Raw genomic sequence first — 21242 nt, forward strand, 5'->3', positions numbered from 1 at the left:
CCCTTGTTAAAAAAAAAAAAAAATCAAACGGATGCTGTTGAGTCAATTCTGACTTACAGCTGTCCTATAGGACAGAGGAGAACTGTCCCATAGGGTTTTCAAGGAATGCCTGGTAGATTCGAACTGCCAACCTTTACGGTTAGCAGCTGAACTCTTAACTACTCACTGTACCACCAGGGCTCCAGTACCCTTGTTAGACATGCAAATTCTCAGACTTCCCTCCAGACCTAATGTCCATGGAAGGCAGTGCCACCCCCAGTTGAGAACCATTGGGTTACACTGAGCCTTGGGAATTGTACATGACCTGTGGCCCAGGATTCTGAATCTCTGGGGGTCAGTCCCAGTCATCTGTGTTAACAAGCCCTAAGACCCACTCATCCATCTTGTAAGCCCCCCAACCCCCAACCCATCAGCTCAAAGCTCTTAGGGAATTGGGTGTGGTGATATGGGAGAGCTCTGGACAGTGAGAGCCAGCCTAGCTCTGTCCTTGCTATGTGATCTGAAGCAGGTCCCTGCCTTCCCCAAGCTTCAGAGCCCTCAAGTGGGAATGCTGAGGGGGTATCCTTTCTGCTAGAGACTGTCTGCCATGGGTTGAATTCAGTCCCCACAAAAAGGTGTGTGTATCAACTTGGTTAGGCCATGATTCCCAGTACTGCGTGGGTGTCCTCCATTCTGTGAATGTAGTTTTATGTTAAGAGGATTAGGGTGGGATTGTAATACCACCCTTACTCAGGTCACCTCCCTGAGCCACTGTGTAGGGAGTTTCCCTGGGATGTGGCCTGCACCACCTTTTATCTCGCAAGAGATAAAAGGAAAGGGAAGCAAGCAGAGTTGGGGACCTCATACCACCAAGAAAGCAGCACCAGAAGCAGAGTGCGTCCTTTGGACTCGGGGTCCCTGCGCTTGAGAAGCTCTTCTGCGAGGGAAAGATTGAGGACAAGGTCCTTCTTTTAGAGTCGACAGAGAGAGAAAGTCTTCCCCTGGAGGTGACACCCTGAATTTCAACTTGTAACCTACTAGGACTGCGAAAGAATAAATTTCTCTCTGTTAAAGCCATCCCCTTGTGGTACTTCTCTTACAGCAGTACGAGATGACTAAGACAATGTCTTTGCACCATGTGTTTCTGTTCCAACCCTCATCACTGTCCCTGCAGGTCTCCATTATGGGGCTCGACAGTGGTGCAGCTTCTTGTGTATGTAATTAAAACGTTCCTTAAAGATACACAGGTAACCACAGGTCAATTTCCTATTTAACTATCAGAGAAGGATGATAACAGGTAACAGAGTTAAGCACAGTCAAAGTGGTACCCCCAAAAAAGAGACCATCTCTCTGTTGTCACTTTCTCTCTGAATCTCTGTATCTGTGCATCCTTCTACTGACAGAGATGCCAGCAGAGGCGTCTGAGATGATAACCAGGGCCAACACTGGGCGTGCATCTCCAGGTAATGAGATTGGAAGCACTTTCTAGCTTCCAATTTATTATTAATTCAATTTATTGAATTTTTTATGAGTGCCCTGGATTGAATTGTGCCCCCCAAAATATCTGTCAATTTGGTTAAGTCATGATTCCCTCGTATGACTGTATGATTGCCTACCATTTTATCTTCTAATGTGATTTCCTATGTGTTGTAAATACTATCATTGTGATGTAATGAGATGGAATAGTGGCAGTTATATGGATGGGATCTACGGGATTAGATAGTGTCTAAGCCAATCTCTTCTGAGATATAAAAGAGAGAAGCGAGCAGAGAGACATGGGAACCTCACACGAAGAAAGCAACGCCAGGAGCAGAGCGCGTCCTTTGGACCTGAGGTTCCTCTGCTGGGATGCTCCCAGACCAAGGGCAGACTGATGATAAGGACCTTCCTCCAGAGCCGACAGAGAGACAGAAAGCCGTCCCCCTGGAGCTGGTGACTGAATTTGGACTTCTAGCCTACTGGACTATGAGAGAATAAACTCTTTGTCAACGCCATCCACTTGTGGTATTTGTTATAGCAGCAGTAGATGACTAAGACAATGTGCATGTACTATTTTTCGTCAAACAACAAAAATCATTACTAGAAAAACAACATTACATGCATAGCATTTAGGAATGCAGAAGTAAACATGAGAAGAAACCAGTAAAAGAGTTAAAAGTGATTGTCTCTGGGGCTGAATTGAAAAGGGAGATGGAAGCAGAGGACACCTGTGTGTTTTATTTTGATGAAAAAAAAAAAACAAACGTATTAAAAATAAAACAATGTTCATGGCAGCATTACTCACAATAGCCAAAAGGTGGGAACAACCTAAACGTCCATCAACAGATGAATGGATTAACAAAAGGTGGTACATCCACACAACGGAATATTATTCAGTCATAAAACAAGATGCAGTTCTGATACATGCTACGATATGGATGAACCCTGAAAATATGCTAAGCGAAATAAGCCAGATACAAAACGACAAATACTGTGTGATCCCATTTATATGAAATATCAAGAACAGGAAAATACATAGAGACCAAAGTTTATTAGTGCTTGCCAGGGCAGGTAGGAGGGGGAAAGAGTTACTGCTTTGGGAACACTGAGCTTCTGTTAAGGCTGATGGAAACATCTGGAAACAGACAGTGGTGATGGCTGCATGACATGGTGAACATAATCAGTGTTGCCAAGTTGTGCATATGAAAATGGCTGAAGGGGCAAATGTTTTGTTATGTTTTAATACAATAAAAAATATACAACGAGAGAGGAGACATTAAAAAAAATTAAGGTTTCAATCTATGTGACTGTCATGGATTGAATTGTGTCCCCCCAAAATATCTGTGAACTCGGCTAGGTCATGATTCCCTTGTATGATTGTCTACTGCTTTATCTTCTGATGTGATTTCCCTATGTGTTGTAAATCCTATCACTATAATGTAACAAAATGGATTAGCGGCAGTTATACTGATGAGGTCTTTAAGATTAGATAGTATCTTATGCCAATCTCTTTTGAGATATGAAAGAGAGAAGCAAGCAGAGAGACATGGGAACCGCATACCACTGAGAAAACAGCGCCGGGAGCAGAGCACGTCCTTCGGACCTGAGGTTCCTACGCTAAAATGCTCCCAGACCAAGGGAAGACTGATGACAAGTTCCTTCCTCCAGAGCTGACAGAGAGAGAAAGCCTTCGCTCTGAAGCTGGTGACTGAATTTGGACTTCTAGCCTGCTGGACTATGAGAGGATAAACTTCTCTTTGTTAAAGCCACCCACTTGTGATATTTCTGTTATAGAAGTACTAGATGACTAAGACAGTGACAGATTTACCATTTTACACATGGGGATGATATAGGGTCTTCCCCCGTCACACCTCTCTCACTTGGATTCTCCTGATTGGTAGCAAGCGCAGAGAGCCTAGACCCAGGTTTCCCCACCTTGGCACTAGTGGCAGTTTGGGCTGGATCCCTGTTTGTTTAGAGCGTGGTCTTGTGCACTGGAAGATGTCAAGTAGCATCCCCAGTCTCTACCCACTAGCTGCCAGGGGTACCCTTCCCCAGTTGTGACAACCAAAAATGTCTGCCTGACATCCCTGGAGGGCAACATTCCCTGGTTTAGAAGCACTGGGTTAGACTGAACTATGGGGATTGTACATGACCTGTGGCCCAGGGCAGGGGTGGGGAAGGACCGTGAACATCCTGGGAGGCCCTGGGCGTCCCCTACCCTGGGTGTCCTTCACTCCTGCAGCTACCACTTACCCAGCCTGATATCGCCCTCGAGGGTCATCAGCACATTGCCAGCTTTCAGATCTCGGTGGATGATCCTCTTGCCATGGAGGAAGTTGAGGGCTTCCAGCATCTGGCGGCAAATGACCTGAATCTGGGGCTCGGTGAGGCCTCTGTCCAGCTCTAGAAAGAGACAGGAGGACCATTAGACACTTGTCAATTCAGCAAACACACACTGCAGGCAACTGAATGTCAGCTTCAGCCAAGTACAAGAAAGAAAAAAGCTGCCAACATTACTGAGCATTTACTGTGTACCAGGTTCGCTTCTAAGCACTTTACGTGTATTGGTCCATTTCTTTCTCACAACGACCCCATGAAGCAGGTGCGAAGGTTAACCCCATTTTACAGATGAGAAAACTGAGGATCAGAGAGGCTCAAGGACACAGGTGGGAAGTCACAGATCTGAGATTCAAACCAGGTGATGTGGCTGCAGAGGTCAGGCTGGTAAACACCACCCAACTGAGATTCAAAAATTTGTTCTGTCAGTAGGCTCCCTGGGTGGCACAATCAGTTAACCACTTAACCTCTAACCAAAAGGTTGGTGGTTCGAATGCATCCAGAGGTGCCTCAGAAGAAATGCCTGATAATCTGCTTCTGAAAGGTCACAGCCTTGAAAACCCTATGGAGCAATTCCACTCTGCATGCATGGGGTCGCCATGACTTGGAATCAACTCAACAGCAACTGGTTTGGTTTTGATTTGGTTCTGTCAGCAGGCACTCAGTGAGTGCTCACAACGTTCCAGGTTCCACGCGTGGGGCAGTGGTTGACATGGAACAGTGATCAGTGCTTGGGACAGAGCGGGGGACAGGTGCGTGGAAGCATGGGCAGAGTCTCCTCTGTCTGCAGGAACTGCGAGGCTTCCCAGAGAAAAGCACACTTGAGCTGTGTATCGAAGGAACAACAGGGCTTGATAGGAGAAAAAGATGGGCATAAGCAAAGGCCTGGTGGCTGGAAAAGGCTGGAGTTCAAGAAATGGTCAATTGGCTGGGGTGATGGCACCCATGAGATGTGAGAGGGCAGGATACGCCAGAAGGACCAGTCACCAGGGACTCTCGGGTGCTAGTCAGGGAGAACATACACACACGTGCTCATACCACTCGGTACCCCTCAGAGACCGTGGTGCCTTCTCTGAGGAAGTGACACTCGGGCTTAGGCCTGAAAAAATGAGCATGAGAGGAGGGGGCAGATGGGACAAGGGTATTCCATGCAGAGGGAGTACAAAGAACCCTGGTGTGGCTGGAGGCGAAGGAGAAGGGGAAAGACAGGTCAGAGATTGGTAGGGCCAGCTTCTGCAGGACCTCATGGAGGCTGCATTTTATCTGAAATACTACGGGCAGTCTGTGAGATGTTCTAATCAAAGCAGAAACACATCTGATTTATATCTTGAAAAACTCCCCTCTAGGTGCATACAGGGTAGCTATGAGTTGGAATCAACCTGACAGCAATGGGTTTTTGGTTTAGCTACATAGAGTGAAGAGACTGCAGGGGAGCAGGAGGTCAACCTGGACCTGATGGTAGTCAAGGTGGAGAGGAGGAAGGAGTCCTGATCCCAGGGATCAATCAGTAGCTGCTGAGTCGACCCTGACTCATGGCAACCCCATATGTGTCGGAGTAGAACTATGCTCCATAGGGTTTTCGATGGCTGAATTTTCAGAAGTAGATCACCTGGCCTTTCTTCTGAGGCACCTCTGGGGGAGTCAAACCTCCAAACTTTTGGTTAACACCAGTTTTGTTAACCATGTGCACTACCAGAGACTTCTGGTCCCAGGAATTTAGGAAGGAGAAATGACAGAATGTGGGGCCCCCTGGATGGGACAGGAGAAGGGGGTGAGAAGACATCCTTGTGGTCAAGTGTCCAACATAATCATCATGATTATTTATTTTTTCAACCTAAGGCCTCTATGCTGAGGCGGCTTCCATCACCCTCCACCTGCTGTGTTTTCAGGCCTCATGCTCTAAAGTTGCTTGCTGCTCCGAGGCCTGTCTCTGACCAGAACACTGGGACAGACAGCACCTCCTGGATCTCTCCTGTAGGCACTAGACCAGGAATCCACAAGGCTGAGCTCCCCATGCTAGATCCCCCAGGGGTGATAAAAATAAACATGCCAGCCAGGGCTGCAGGCACCAATTCCAGCACCCTGGGAAGCCAGACCACAGAGGACAAGAGCCTTGCTCCAGGGTCTGCAAGCTACTCCTCTCTGTGGCCTCATCCTTAATCTCCATGCCCCCAGCCAGGGGCCAGGCTCAAAGGCTGCATGGACTTTGGGGTCACAGTGACTGAGTTTGAACCCAGGTGTTGCCTCTCACTAGCTATATGTTTTTGGTAAGTCACTCAACCTCTCTGGGTCTTCATTTCCTGTAAAATGGGCATGACTATAAGCATTGCAGGCAGGGCGCCAGCAATAAAGGCATATTAAGTTTTCAACACGATACCAAAAAAACCAGTTGCCGTGGAGCTTAATAATTCATGGTGACTGTATGTGTATTAGAGTAGAACTTGCTCCACAGGGTTTTCAATGGCTGATTTTTCAGAAGTAGACTGCCAGGCTTTTCTTCGAAGACACCTCTGGATGGACTCAAAAGTGCAACCTTTTAGTTAGCAGTTGAGCATGATTAGTCATTTGCACCAACCAGGGACTCCTCAGCATAGTAAGTGATCAATAAAAGTGATCATTGTTGCGTTGCCTCCAAGATGGGTCCAAAACTGAGTTATCTGCAGCTATCTAAAAAGAATATTGAATACCATGGGACTTCCAAAAGAACTAACAAACCTGTCTTAGAAGAAGTACAGCCAGAATGCTCCTTAGAAGCAAGGATGGTGAAACTATGTCTCACATACTTTGGACATGTTATCAGGAGGGACCAGTCCCTGGAGAAGGACATGATGCCTGGTAAAGCAGAGGGTCAGCAAAAAAAAAGGAAGACCCTCAATGAGATGGATTGACACAGCAGCTGCAACAATGGGCTCAAGCATAACAGTGATCGTGAGGATGGCACAGGACAGGGCAGTATTTCATTCTGCTGTACATAGGGTCACTATGAGTCGGAACTGACTCAGCACATAATGACAACAACATTTAAAAAATGGCAAAATGGGTCTCGCTCAATTCTGATTTATTCATATGAACGAGACAGTAATAATAAAGATGATGATGACAATCATCTAATAGTCACCATCTTTTGAGCCCTTTCAATGCACCAAGCACAGGGCTATGGGCTTGGGTGCATTATTTCATTTAAACCTCACAACAACCCACTGTGTTAAGTATGATAATTTTTTTCTTAAAGTCAAGTTTATTGAGGCAGAATTTACAGAGTCAAATTCACTCCTTCTACAGTGGGAGAAAACGGAAAACACAAAGAAGATCATTGAAGATTTTCTGATGGAAAACTTCCCTAATATCATGAAAGACAAAAAATCAACTATCCAAGAAGCTCAATGAACCCCATACAGGATAGACCTCAAAAGAAAAACACCAACACATAATCACACATGCTAAAGACAAAGAAAGAATCCTGAGAGCAGCTCGAGAAAAATGAAAAGTCACATACAGAGGGGAAACAATAAGACTACACTCTGATTACGTGGCAGAAACCACAGAGGCAAGAAGGCAACGGGATGACATAAATAAAATCTTGAAAGAAAAACAACTGCCAACCAAGAATAACATATCCTGCAAAACTCTCACTCATATGTGATGGCAAAATTAGGACATTTTCAGACAAACAGAAATTAAACCAAACCAAATTTACAAGAATCATTAAAGGGAGTCATCCTTTGGTTATACAACCAGCAACCTCAATCTAACACATAAGAAAGCAGCCAGATACCAACGTAGATAATGAGCTTTCAAGGATAAAACAAAACTAAAAAATTTGCAAGAGGAAACCAGAGACATCAATCTGTAAATGACAACATCAAAACAATAAAAGAGGGAATAGATGGTGTAGGTATAGAACTTTCAAATGGAGAGGAAGCCAAGGCATTATCAAGTAATAAAAGACTGGTTTAAACTTAGGAAAATACGAATAAATTTCAAGGTAACCACAATGAAAGTTAACAAACCTACTCATCAAAATAAAGAAGAAAAACATAAAGTCTCAGTAAACACAACATTTACCAAAATGAAAGAAATGGAAAAAAACAAACAACCAAAAGGAATTCAGTAGAGATGAGTAAGAGGAACAAAGAAAACATCAGCACCACAAAAAAAAAAAGCACTACAAAATGACAGCAATGAACTCACACCTATTAATAATCACACTGAATGTAAATGGCTTAAATGCACCCATAAAGAGATAAAGAGTGACAGAACAGATTTCAAAAAGGACACACTTTAGAAGTAAAGACATAAATTTATTAAAAATCAAAGGAAGGAAAAAAAACATATCAAGCAAACGGCTACCAAAAAAAAAGCAGGAGTGGCAATGCTAATCTCAGATAAAATAGACTTTAAAACAAAACCTACCATAAAAGACAAAGAAGGGCATTATATAATGATTAAAGGAACAATCCACCAAGAAGACATAATCTACGTACCCAATGACAGGACTCCAAAATACATAAAACAAACTCTAACAGCAATGAAAAGAGAAAATGACAGTTCCACAATAATAGTAGGGGACTTCAACGCACCACTCTTGGTAAAGGACAGAACATCTAGAAAGAAACTCAGCAAAGATACAGACGATCTAAAGGCCACAATCAACCAACTTGACCTCATAGACATATACAGAATACTCCACCCAACAGCAGCAAAGTACACTTTCTTTTCCAAGGCACATGGAATGTTCTCCAGAACAGACCACATCTTAGGCCACAAGGCAATCTTCGATAAAATCCAAAACATCAAAATAATACAAAGCATTCTCTCTGCTCACAATCCCCTCAAAGTAGAAATTAACAGGAAGAGCAAGGGGGAAAAAAAAAACCATGGAAACTGAGTAACACCCTGCTAAAAAACCACTGGGTAATAGAAGAAATCAAAGGTGGAATCACAAAATTCCTAGAATCAAACGAGAATGAAAACACATTATACAAAAAGCTCTGGGACACAGCAAAGGCAGTGCTCAGAGGTCAATTTATAGCAATAGATGCACACATCAAAAAAGAAGGGACAAAATCAAAACATTAGCTACACAACTCAAACAAACAGAGAACAGCAAAAGAAGCCCACAGCCACCAGAAGAAAGGAAATAAAGGTCAGAGCAGAAATAAATGAAATAAAGAATAGTAAAACAATAGAAAGAATCAAAAAGACTAAAAGTTGATTCTTTGAAAGGATCAACAAAATTGACAAACCACTGGCCAAAGTGACAAAAGAAAAACAGGAGAGGATGCAAATAACCCAAATAAGAAATGAAATGGGGACATTACAACAGACCCAACTGAAATATAAAGGATCATAACAGAGTACTATAAAAAACTATACTCCAATAAATTTGAAAATCTAGAGGAAATGGACAAATTTCTACAAACATAATACCTACCCATACTAACACAAACCAAAGTTGAAAATCTGAACAGACTCATAACAAGAGACTGAAAAGGTAATAAAAAAAAAAAAAAAAACCCCAACAACAACAAAAAGCCCTGGCCCAGGTGGCTTCACTGGAGAATTCTACCACTATTCTACACTATTTCAGAACATAGAAAAGGAACGGATACTTTCGAATTCATTCTATGAAGCCAGCATAACCCTGCCACCGAAACCAGGCAAAGACACCACAACAAAACAAAATTACAGACCAATATCTCTCATGAATATAGATGTAAAAATTCTCAACAGAATTCTAGCCAAAAGAATTCAGTATCATATCAAAGAACAATATACCATGACCAAGTGGGATTCATACCAGGTATGCAAGGATGGTTCAACATTAGAAAATCAATCAACATAATTCACCACATAAATAAAATAATCACATGATCATCTCAATTAATGTAGAAAAGGTATTAGACAAAGTCCAACACCATTCCTGATAAAAACCCTCAATCAAATAGGTATAGAAGGGAAATTCCTCAACATAATAAAGGGTGTCTATACAAAACCAACAGCCAATATCATTCTTAATAAAGAGAGGCTGAAATCATTTCCCTTGAGAACAGGAAAAGACAATGATGCCCTTTATCACCACTCCCGTATAACATTGTGCTGGAAGTTCTAGTAAGAGCAATAAGGCATGAAAAAGAAATAAAGGGCATCCGAATTGGTAATGAAAACATAAAACTGTCCCTACTTGTGGATGATATGATAGTATACATAGAAATCCCAAAAGACTCTAAGAGAAAACTACTAAAACTAATAGGAAGATTCAGAAGAATAGCTGGATTAAAAAAAAAAAAAAAAATTTTTTTTTTTTTTTGGATACAAGATAAATATACAAAAATCAGTTGGATTCCTACACACCAGTAAAAAGAACTTTGAAAAGGAAATGAAGAAAACAATACCATTTATAACAGCCCCTAAAAAGATAAAATACTTAGGAATAAATCTAACCAGGGACATAAAAGACCTATACAAAGAAAACTACAAAACCCTACTGCAAGAAACTAAAAGAAACCTACATATATGGAAAAACATACCATGCTCATGGATAGGTAGACTCAATATTGTGAAAATGTCAATTCTACTCAAAGCAATCTACAGATACAATGCAATCCCAATCCAAATACCAAGAGCATTCTTTAAAGAGATGGAAAAACTAATCATTAACTTTAAATGGCGAGGAAAGAGGCCCCGGATAAGTAAACCACTACTGAAGAAAAAGAATAAAGTAAGGAGGGCTTGCACTAACCCTACTAACTGACCACTACTATAAAAACCTGGCCTCAGAACCTACAATACAGCTACGGTAGTCAAAACAGCCTGGTACTGGTACGAATGACAGCTACATTGGCCAATTGAAAAGAATTGAGAAGCCAGATGTAAATCCATCCACCTATGTTCACCTGATCTTTGACAAAGGCCCAAAGCCCGTTAAACGGGGAAAAGACAGTTTTTCTAACAAATGGTGCTGGCAAAACTGTATGCCCATCTGCAAAAAAACAAAACACCATACACAAAAACTAATTCAAAATCGATCAAAGACCTAAATATAAGACCAAAAACTATAAAGGTCATAGAAGAAAAGATAGGGTCAACTCTAGAGGCCCTAATACACAGCATTAATAGGATATAAACCATAATTAACAATATACAAACACCAGAAGATAAGCTAGATAATCGGGATTTTCTAAAAATTAAACATTCATGCTCGTCAAAAGACTTCACCAAAAGAGTAAAAAGGCAACCTACAGACTGGGAAAAAAAATTTTGGCTATGACAAATCCAACAAAGACCTAATCTCTAAAATCTACAGGGAAATCCAACACCTCTACAACAAAAACACAAATAACCCCATTAAAAAATGGCCAAAGGCTATGAACAGATACTTCATCAAAAAAGACATTCAAGCGGCTAACAGACACATGAGGAAATGCTGGTCATCACTAGCCATTAGAGAAATGAAAATCAAAACTATAACAAGATACATCTCACCCTGACATTATTGGCATGAATTAAAAAAAAAAAAAAAGAAAATAACAAATGTTGGAGGCTGCAGGGAGATTGGGCTCTTATGCACTGCTGGTGAGAATGCAAAATGGTACAACCATTTTGGAAAGGAATATGGTGCGTCCTTAAAAAGCTAGAAATAGAAATATCATACGATCCAGCAATCCCACTCCTAGAAATATACCCTAGAGAAATAAGAGCTGTCACACTAATAGACATATGCACACCTATGTTCATTGCAGCATTGTTTACAATACCAAAAAGATGGGAACAACCTAGGTGCCCATCAACAGATGAATGGATAAACAAACTATGGTACATACACACGATGAAGTATTATGCAACAATTAAGAACAATGATGAATCTGCGAAGCATCTCACAACGTGGATGAATCTGGAGGGCATTATGCTAAGTGAAATAAGTCAATCACAAAAGGACAAATATTGAATGAGACTGCTTCTATAAAAACTCATGAAAAGGTTTACACACAGAAAGAAACAATCTTTGATGGTTATGAGGAGAGGAAAGGCAGGGATGGAAAAACACTAAATAGGCAATAGATAAGTGGTAGCTTTGGTGAAGAGTAGGACAGTACACGACACTGGGGAAGCCAGCACAACTTGTCCAAGACAAGGTCGCGGAAGCTCCATAGACACATCCAAACTCCCTGAGGGACCAACTTACTGGGCTGAGGGCTGTGGGGACCATGATCTTAGGGAACATCTAGCTCAGTTGGCATAACATAGTTTATGAAGAAAATGTTCTACATTCCACCTTGGTAAGTAGCATCTAGCCTCATAAAAGCTTGTGAGCGGTCATCTAAGATATTCCACTGGTGTCACCCTGTCCGGAGCAAGGGAGAAAGAAGAAAACCAAAGACACAAGGGAAAGATTAGTCCAAAGGACTAAGGGACCACAACTACCACAGCCTACACCAGCCTGAGTCCAACACAACTAGATGGTACCCGGCTACCATCACCAACTGCGCAGACAGGGATCATGCTAGAGGGTCTTGGACAGAGCTGGAGAAAAATGTAAAACAAAATTCTAACTCATAAAAGACCAGACTTACTGGTCTGACAGAGACTGGAGAAACCCCGACAGTATGGCTCCCGGACACCCTTTTAGCTCAGTAATGAAGTCACTTCTGAGGTTCACCCTTCAGCCAAAGATTAGACAGGCCAAATAAAACAAAATGAGACTAAAGGGGCACACCAGCCCAGGGGCAAGGACGAGAAGGCAGAAAGAGACAGGAAAGCTGGTAATGGGGAACCCAAGGTAGAGATGGTGAGAGTGTTGACATGTCGTGGGGCTGGCAACCAATGTCACAAAACAATACATGTATTAACTGTTTAATGAGAAATTAGTCTGCTCTGTAAACCTTCATCTAAAGTACAATAAAAAAATTCTAAAAAAAAAAAAAATGTGCTCTTTCGAGGTGTAAACACCTGTGAATTTTGGTACCTCCACAATTGAGATGTAGAATGTTTCCACCGCCCCCCAAAACTACCCTGGGCTCTTCCATTCCTCCCTAGCCCCTTAAGCAATCGTTAATTTGATTTCTGTCCCTATAGTTTTGCCTTCTTCTAGAATATACTGTAATTGGAATCATACAATATATAGCTTTGAGTCCAATAAATTTTTAAGATTAATTTTTAATTACAGAGTCATACGGGAATACTTTCTCCTTATAATAAGAAACTACAACACCACAAATGAGTCTAAGTCCCCTCTGGCACCATATCCGATCCAGGCCCCTCGGCTCTCGCCTGTAGGAGGCTGAGATTTAAAATGTTTATCAGGTGACGAGGCCTGGGCACCAACGTGATCAGAATGGACACTGAGAATTAACAAAATGAAAGGGCCATGCAGACCTAACCCACCAAAACCCACTGCCGTCGAGACCTGCCGCAGGGATATCATCCCTTTCCCAGAGAGGGCTAGCCCAGAGCCCTACAGCTAGTGACAGGGATCCTGGGGTGCATCTCGAGCCCCTGTTACCCCAAGCCTAGGCTGTTAATGCTACACAACCTTACAGGTCAAGGGGGAGATGGACCACCAACAGGAAGCCCCCCTAAGCAGGGCAGGCATCTGTGTAAGAGTTAACTCCTAATCGCAGAGCTGCCACCAGGACCTGGCTCTGATCTTGTTGGGTCTCCCGATCCCAGCTTCTCTTCTCATGCCTTGATTTCCAGAATGTGGATGGCAATTTTCTTTAATTGCTGCTATGAACAGGGAGAAAATCACTGGGGGCTGGAATAGCCAGTTCCGCTAGGAGAACTGAGACAGGACACCACAGAGTGAATTTGTCTGCTGGCTGAGCCACAGCCCAGGGTCATGTCCCAGGTATGAGTGAGGGCGAGGATCTGGTACACTGAAAAGCCTCTTCCACTTCTGATACCCTCCCCAGGCCTCATTCCACTAAGATGCACACTGGGGCAGCAGAGCCTGATAGCAGGCTCTCATTCTCCTCTACTTCTTGAGTATCAGAACACATGGCTACCTAGCTAGAAGGCCACATTTCCCAGCACCCCTGCCAGCTACGTGTTACTGTGTTCTAGCCAATGAGGCAGAAGTGGAAGTGTCACATAGGCTTCTAGGAAATCGCCTCAAAAAAGTAACGATGGGCTAGGGGTGCGGTTGTCCTACCCTTCCTTCTTCTATCCTTCTGCTTGGAATTCAGATGTGATGGCTGGAGCTCCCATAGCCACCCTACCACCAAGAGCAGAAAACCAGCCCGAGTATGGGACCAACACAGAGGAAAGTGGGGACAAGGACAAGAGTTTGGAGAAGGAAGCCGAGTTCTTATGAAAAATTTTGGGGTTAGATCAAGCTGCACCTGACACCAGACACCTTTGAACTTTTCAGTTATAGGTACAAATAAATCTTCCTCCCATCACCCTTCCCTTTTTATTCTTACCTAAACCAGTTTGAATAGTCGTTGGCCCTGTATAACCTAAAGAATCCTAACTCGTACAAAACCGACATTTTTTATTTCATTGGATTCTACCCAGAGCAATAATAATCTTCAAAGGCAGTGTCTGCTGAGAGAAGGTACAACCAAGGGCTATATAATACATGCCCTATATCTTTTTCTGTGCTATCATTTACCCACCTGGGAACTCTGGGAGCGGTAAGAGGCTTGGCAAGAAAGGTTTGTGCTTCCAGAATTTCTACAGCTCAGGATTTGAGACATTCCTGAGATAAAACCACTAGCTGCCACCAAGATGATTCTGACTCACGGCAACCCCACGTATGTCACAGTAGAACTGTGCTCCACAGGGTTTTCTTTTTTTAATTTATTAATTTTGTTGTTGTTGAGAAAATACACACAGAACATACACCAATTCAACAGTTTCCACATGTACAATTCAGTGACACTGATTATATCCTTCAAGTTGTACAGCTATTCTCGTTCTCCTTTTCCCAGTTGTTCTCCCCATTAACATAAACTCACTGCCTCCTAAGTCTACTATTGAATCTTTTGAGTTGCTGTTGTCAATTTGATCTCACAGAGATAGTATTTAAAAAAGCAAAATGTCATAAGGCAGACTTTTGTACTAGTTAAGCTAAACTGTTGTTTAGTTTTAAGAAGACTTCAAGGGATATGTTTGGTTTAAGGTTTAAAGATAATCTCAGAGCAAAAATTTCAGGGGTTCACCCAGTTTCCATGGTTCCAGAAAGTCTACATTCCATGAGAATTTGAAATTCTGTTCTGCCTTTCCCCCCTTTTGATCAAGATTCTTCTATAGAATCTTTGATTAAAATGTTCAGTAATGGAAGCCGAATACCATCCAGTTCTTCTGGTCTCAGAGCAGAGGAGGCAGTTGTTCATGAAGGCATTTATGGACACATTCCATTTCCTCCTCCTATTCTTGACTCTCCTTCTTCCTCTGTTGTTCCAGGCAAATAGAGAACAATTGTTATGCCTTGGATGGCCGCTTGTAAGCTTTTAAGACCCCCGGCACTATGCAATGAACTAGGAGGTATAATGGAACCACTAAATGCATTACTAAGTCAATTAACTGGGACAGCCCATGAAATCATGACCCTTCCAAAGGGTTTTCAATGGCTGATTTTTCAGAAATAGATTGTCAGACCTTTCTTCTGAGGTGTCCACCTTCTTTATATATATATATATATATATATATATATATATATATATATATATATATATATATATATATATATATAAAAGTGGCTGAATGGTGCTATAGTATGCTGTGGGCCTCTCCTCTCCTGAGCCATTCTAGGATCCTGGATACTTCACACAACTTTCAAGGCCCCGCAGGGGATTATGTCAGACAGGCATCAGTTAAGTGGGGGTTACCCAGACCTGGGTTTACATCTCATTTCTGTCATTCACTGCCTGTGTGACTCTGGGCAAGCTCCTTTACCTAAGTTAAACATGGAATTACCCCACAATCCCCCTCCTAAGTATATACCCAAAAGAACTGAAAACAGGACTAAAACAGGTACACGTACACACATGTTCATAGCAGCATCATTCACAATAGCTAGAAGGGGAAACAACCCAGGTGTCCATCAATGGATGAATGGATAAACAAAATGTAGTACATCCATACAATGCGGTATTATTCGGTCATAAAAAGCAACAAAGCACCGACACGTGCTATAAAATGGATGAACCTCAAAAAGATGATGGTAAGTCAAAGATGCTAGATACAAAAGGTCACATGTCATATGGTCCCATTGTATGAAATATCCAGAAGAGATAAATACATAGAGACAGAATATAGACTGGTGGTTCCCAGGGGCTGGGAGAAGGAAGCAATGGGGAGAAACTGCCCAATAAATGTACTGGTTTGAACAGTGTTCCCCCAAATTCATGTCTGTGGTACAGTGAGTTACTTAATATAGCCCTTCTGGCCATTCATGGCCTTGTGATTTCCATAAAATGATTGGATGGGACTATGCAAATAAGATGGCTGTGGCCCACCAAAGGGATTGGACAGCCTGCTAATTATGCAAATAAGGTGCCTGGAACCCTTGTTGGGGTGGTACCATGCAAATAAGGTGTATGGAACCCTAACAAAGAGATTGGTCAGTACTGCCATCCGCTAGGCTTAAAAACCCACTGCCCTCAAGTTAATCCCAACTCATAGCAACCCTGTAGAAGCAAGTAGAACTGCCCCATCGAGGCTCCTAGGCTATACATCTTCACGGAAGCAGACTGCCATATCTTTCTCCTGTGGAGTGGCTGGTGGGTTTGACACCAACCTTTCAGTTAGCAGCTAAGCATTTAACCACTGTGCCACCAGGGCTTCCTCTGCTAGGCTTAAAGGGAGCCAATCCCAAAAGCGGAGAGGGAGGACCTCACTACCACCAAAAACAAGAGCCAGGAGCAGAGTGCATCTTTTGAACCCAGGGTCCCCGTGTTGAGAAGCTCCTAGACCCAGCTTTAACACTGGTGTGAGACAGCAAAAAGCAGTGGCAAGCACAGCAGGAAAATGGCAGCAGCAGAACCAGGAGATCAGCACAAGATGGCTACGCTGGGCTTCCTGGCCAATGGAGTGAGGCAGCTACAGTGTGCGTGCTGACCTATGGAGCAAGAAAGCTGAGCGCCTTCGGGCAGGATGCTCGCTCTCTGGAATGGGGTGTCTCTGGGGACTTGTTGGCAGAGCTAAAGAGCTTTAAAACACTTTGCCAAGGGGCCGAGGGCACAGCTGAGAAGAAGCTGTCCTGATCAGAGAATGTATCCTGTGTCATTCCTGATCCTGAATTGTAACCTGTTACTTCCCTAGTAAGCCCCATAACTGTGAGTATGGTCTGTGAGTTCTGTGTGGCCTTTGCAACGAAGTATCGAACCCAGCAGAGAAGTAGAGAGTGCCACGGGAGCGACAGCTAATGTCAGAATTGGTAAAAAGGTTACAGGGTGGAGGTATGTCCGACCTCTACCTCACAGGAATCAGCCTTGGGCTGATGATCCTGATTCTCCTCCCGGCTTGTGAAGTCAGAGGACCTCTGGTGGCCTCTGCTGCGCCATTCTTACAATGTCATTCCCAGAACCTTAGAATGTGACCTTATGTACAAATAGGGACATTGTAGCTGTAATCAGTTAAGATGAGGTCATACTGGAGCAGAGTGGGTCCTTCATCCAACAGGACTGGTATCGTTATATAAGAGGGGAAAAGACAGTGAGAAGGCCGTGTGATAATGATGGCAAAGACTGCAGAGATGCAGTCAAGCAATGCCGAGGATTTCTTGCAACACCAGAAGCTAAAAGAAAGGCATGTAACATATTCTCTCCTAAAACCTTCAGAGAGAGCATGGCCTTGCCAATACCTTGACATCAAACTCCCAGCCTGCAGAACTGTGAGACAATACACTTCAGTTGTATACAGCCAACAAATTTGTAGTGCTTGGTCACTGCAGTCGTAGGAAACAAACATAATGAGCAAGATGCTTTGTTTTGTTTTTCCTTCATTCAAAAATTTATACACATATTGTTTTGTGACATTGGTTGCAATCTCCACAATGTGACAGCACGCTGCTCCTTTCTACCCCGGGTTCCCTGTGTCCCTTTGTTCAATTCCTGTCCCTTCCTGCCTTCTCATCCTGCTTTTGAACAGGAGTTACCCGTTAGGTCTCGTATATTTGGTAGAACTAAGAAGCACATTCCTCACATGTGTAATTTTTTGTTTTATAGGCCTGTCTAATCTTTGTCTGAAAAGTGGGCTTCCGGAGCGGTTTCAGCTCCAGGTTGGCAGAGCATCCAGAGGCCATAGTTTCGGGGGTTCCTCTAGTCTCTGTCAGACCAGTAAATCTGGTCTTTTTACGTGAATTTGAATTCTGTTCTACATTTTTCTCCTGCTCTGTCCAGGAATCTCTGTTGTGATCTCTGTCAGGGCAGTCATTGGTGGTAGCTGGGTACCATTTAGTTCTGGTCTCAGGCTGGTGAAGTCTCTGGTTCATATGGTCCTTTCCTTCTCTGGGCTAGTATTTTCCTTGTGTCTTTAGTTTTGTATTAGAAAGACGGAGATGTTTTGGAACTAGATCGAGATGGTGGTTGCCCAATAGTGTCAATGCGTTACTGCCATTCAATTGTTCACTTTAAAATGGTTACTTTTATGGTATGTGAATTTTACCTTAACAAATTAATTTTTTAAACTTTAAAAAAAGGTAGGAAGACACAAAAAAAGAATAGAACTGAGGTATTCTTTCTGATTTTTATATGTGAGGATTAAATGCAAATAATATACAATACACATGACAGTATCTACTACCATCTCTGGCATATAGTGAAATTCACAAAACACTGGTTACCACTAGTTTTTTTGTTGTTATTATTGCTCAAGTTTGCCCAGGACACCAAGACTTGACAACAGCCCACTGAGCACTTACAGAACAGTTGGGTATTTCCCCCCACTTTTCAAAGGCCCTTCCTTACTTGTCTCTTTTTAACCTCTAATAGTGCTGGGGGGTTGAGCAAAGGAAGTACCCACCCATTTTATGCCAAGAGGGTGAGTGACCAGTTCAATGGCACATGAAGGGGAAGTGCTACTCATTCAACAAGTGCTCTGCTTTCTCCCCATCCTGCCCTCCCCACAAAAGGAGACAATGCAGGGAGGGGCTCAACCAGGCCATTTAAATCACTGGGGTGGAGATAAAGGATGCAGGTCCCAGAGAGAGTGTCAGGGACTCAGGCATAGGGCTTGGGTGAGTCCTCCCATTCCCCGCCACACACTGGGCCCAGGAAGACTTACCCAGCATGATGGCGTCCACGGCTCCCCCGGGACAGAACTCGATCATGATCTGCAGAAAATACAAGGCAAAGAGGTGAGCCAGCACCCAGCTCAAAAGGCGGCCTCCCCCAGTGCCCCATGCTCCACCCGTGGTGCCCCTTGGTGCCCCAGCTAGCCAGCCACCCCTGCCGCCCCTTAGGAGCCTGTCCAGTCTGCCCTGCTCTCCCTCCCCTCAATCTGGCCTAACCCTACAGCACGCTCTAACACTCAGAGGCGTTGCTTGAGCCCTTCGTTTTTCAGAAAAAGAAAAACCAAGTTGCCCTGGAAACGCTCAGCTTTAGAGAGCAGCCTTTCAGCCCAGCCTGCACTCTCCCTCCGGTCCCAGCCTGACAGCTCCGCCCCACCTGCTGGCTGCCTGTTTCCTACACCCCATCACCAAGACCTCAGGGGATGCCTTCTCCACACACAGAACCCCAGAGCCTACCCTCTGCCTTTCTCCATCTTCTAGAGCCCGGGCCCTCAGGGAATCACAACATCAGAACATCAGAGCCCCGATGACCAGCTCATCCAACGCCCTCAATTTACAGGTGAGGAAACCAAGGCCCAGCAAGTGGATGAGATTGACCAAGGCCACACAGATTGGTGGCAGGTCCTGGACTGGAAGGTAGGTTTCCGAACTCCCCGGTCATTCAGGCAAGCATTCATTCGTCCATTCATTCATCATATACCTAGTACCCACTCAACAGGTAGCAGGCCCTGGGAGAACAACCAGACCCAGGCTCTCAAGGGGCTCCCAGACGGGCCCAGGGGATAGAGAGGGACCCAGAATAAAAAGTGCCACAGGTACCCACACGGTTGTTCCTCCCAGGTTCGCCTGATGCATCTTCACTCTTTCCTGCCTACTCTGGGCTCTTAACATATGTGCATAGATGAGCTCTCTTTTTTCTTCAATAGGGGTACAGGAGGGTGGGGAAAAAGCATCTCAAACTTCAAGACCCACTCCCAGAACCCTACTCAGCTTCCAGCTCCAGGTCCCTGCTTGTTGTAAAGTCTTCCAACTAAGCTCAGCAGGCAGAAGCACTATTCGTCCACTTGACATTCCAGAAGGCCCACTCTTTCCCTCTCTAAACAGGAAAGACAACCTCAGCAATGACCCGGCTGGGCCAAAGCCAGCCCTCCAGCCAGAGAAGGACAGAGAGACCTCCATGTTTTGATGAGGCCTCCATGTTTTGATGAGGCCTCCAGTTTGTGGTTGACCTTCCAGAGGTTTCCTGACAATATAATGCGAGGATGTGGTGAGGGGCATAGCTTTGGAGCCAGCCAGAGCTGGGCCTAAGTCCCAGCTCCAAAAATCACTAGTTTTGTGGCCCTGGGGAAGTCAGTTTGACCATCTACCCTCAGTTTTCTCAGTTGTAAAGTGGGGCTGCTGGTGCTAACTCTGAAGGGCTGCTGCTCTTAGCTAGGGCCCGATCAATGAGCTACATTTAGGAACAAGACAATGTCTGGAAGCAAGAAATCATAGCAGGTCCAACAGGGGACGTTAGCTGGGCCAGGGATGCCAGAGGCACTAGAGGGGCCAAGGCAGTCCTGCCCCCATAGCCCAGGGCAGGAGACAGCCCTGCCACCCGATGTGGAATGCCAAGTGCCACGGAGAGGGCTGAGAATGGGGACCTGGCCCACTCACACACCACACCCTGCCAGGGAGGAAGGACATGGCTTCTGAGGCATCTATGGTCTCTCTGGTCTGGCCTGGAAACAGAACATCACGACTGACCTCGGCTCCGCCACGACTTCTCCCTAACAACACAGTGACTATTACACATAAATGAAAGTCGAAGAATTACTAATGGCTGGCCACTCATTCATTCACTCTTTTAATCAACTACCAGCCAACTAAGCTTTATCCCCAGGGGTCTGTAAGGGGACAGAGGTGACTTGGACATAGACGTTGAGTTCTCAACATTCGGCATAACATCTGCGCTTGAATAATTCTCAGCTCCATAAGAGAGGGAAGAATTCCAAGTCCTACTAATTGCTGTGGGGGGAACAGCCACAAGAAGCAGTGAGTGGCTGGCTCAACATGAGCTGTTACCGTGACTCCTCCCTTGAGCTCAGTGGTTCATTTTGTTTGTTTTTGCTTCTGGTTTTTTTTAGACTTCATGAAAGTTATCCTCTCTCTTCCCACCCAGAAAAAGGCAAATATGAACAAATGTTTGCGTGCAATTCCATTGAATTCT

General features: G+C 44.0%; 1 protein-coding gene across 1 annotated transcript in view; it reads right to left on the reverse strand.

The window, feature by feature from the left end:
• The window catches only part of STK10 (serine/threonine kinase 10), a 162216-nt gene that overhangs the window by 83682 nt on the left and 57292 nt on the right, over positions 1-21242 (reverse strand). Inside the window, exons 3-4 of the mRNA XM_049874319.1 lie at positions 19027-19075; positions 3715-3864 (exon numbers count right to left, since the gene is read on the reverse strand). Of these exons, the coding sequence (XP_049730276.1) occupies positions 3715-3864; positions 19027-19075 (199 nt within the window). The remainder of the gene's footprint in view (positions 1-3714; positions 3865-19026; positions 19076-21242) is intronic.

The sequence above is a fragment of the Elephas maximus genome, chromosome 2 (assembly GCF_024166365.1).
Source record: "Elephas maximus indicus isolate mEleMax1 chromosome 2, mEleMax1 primary haplotype, whole genome shotgun sequence".
Classification (NCBI taxonomy): Eukaryota; Metazoa; Chordata; class Mammalia; order Proboscidea; family Elephantidae; genus Elephas; species Elephas maximus.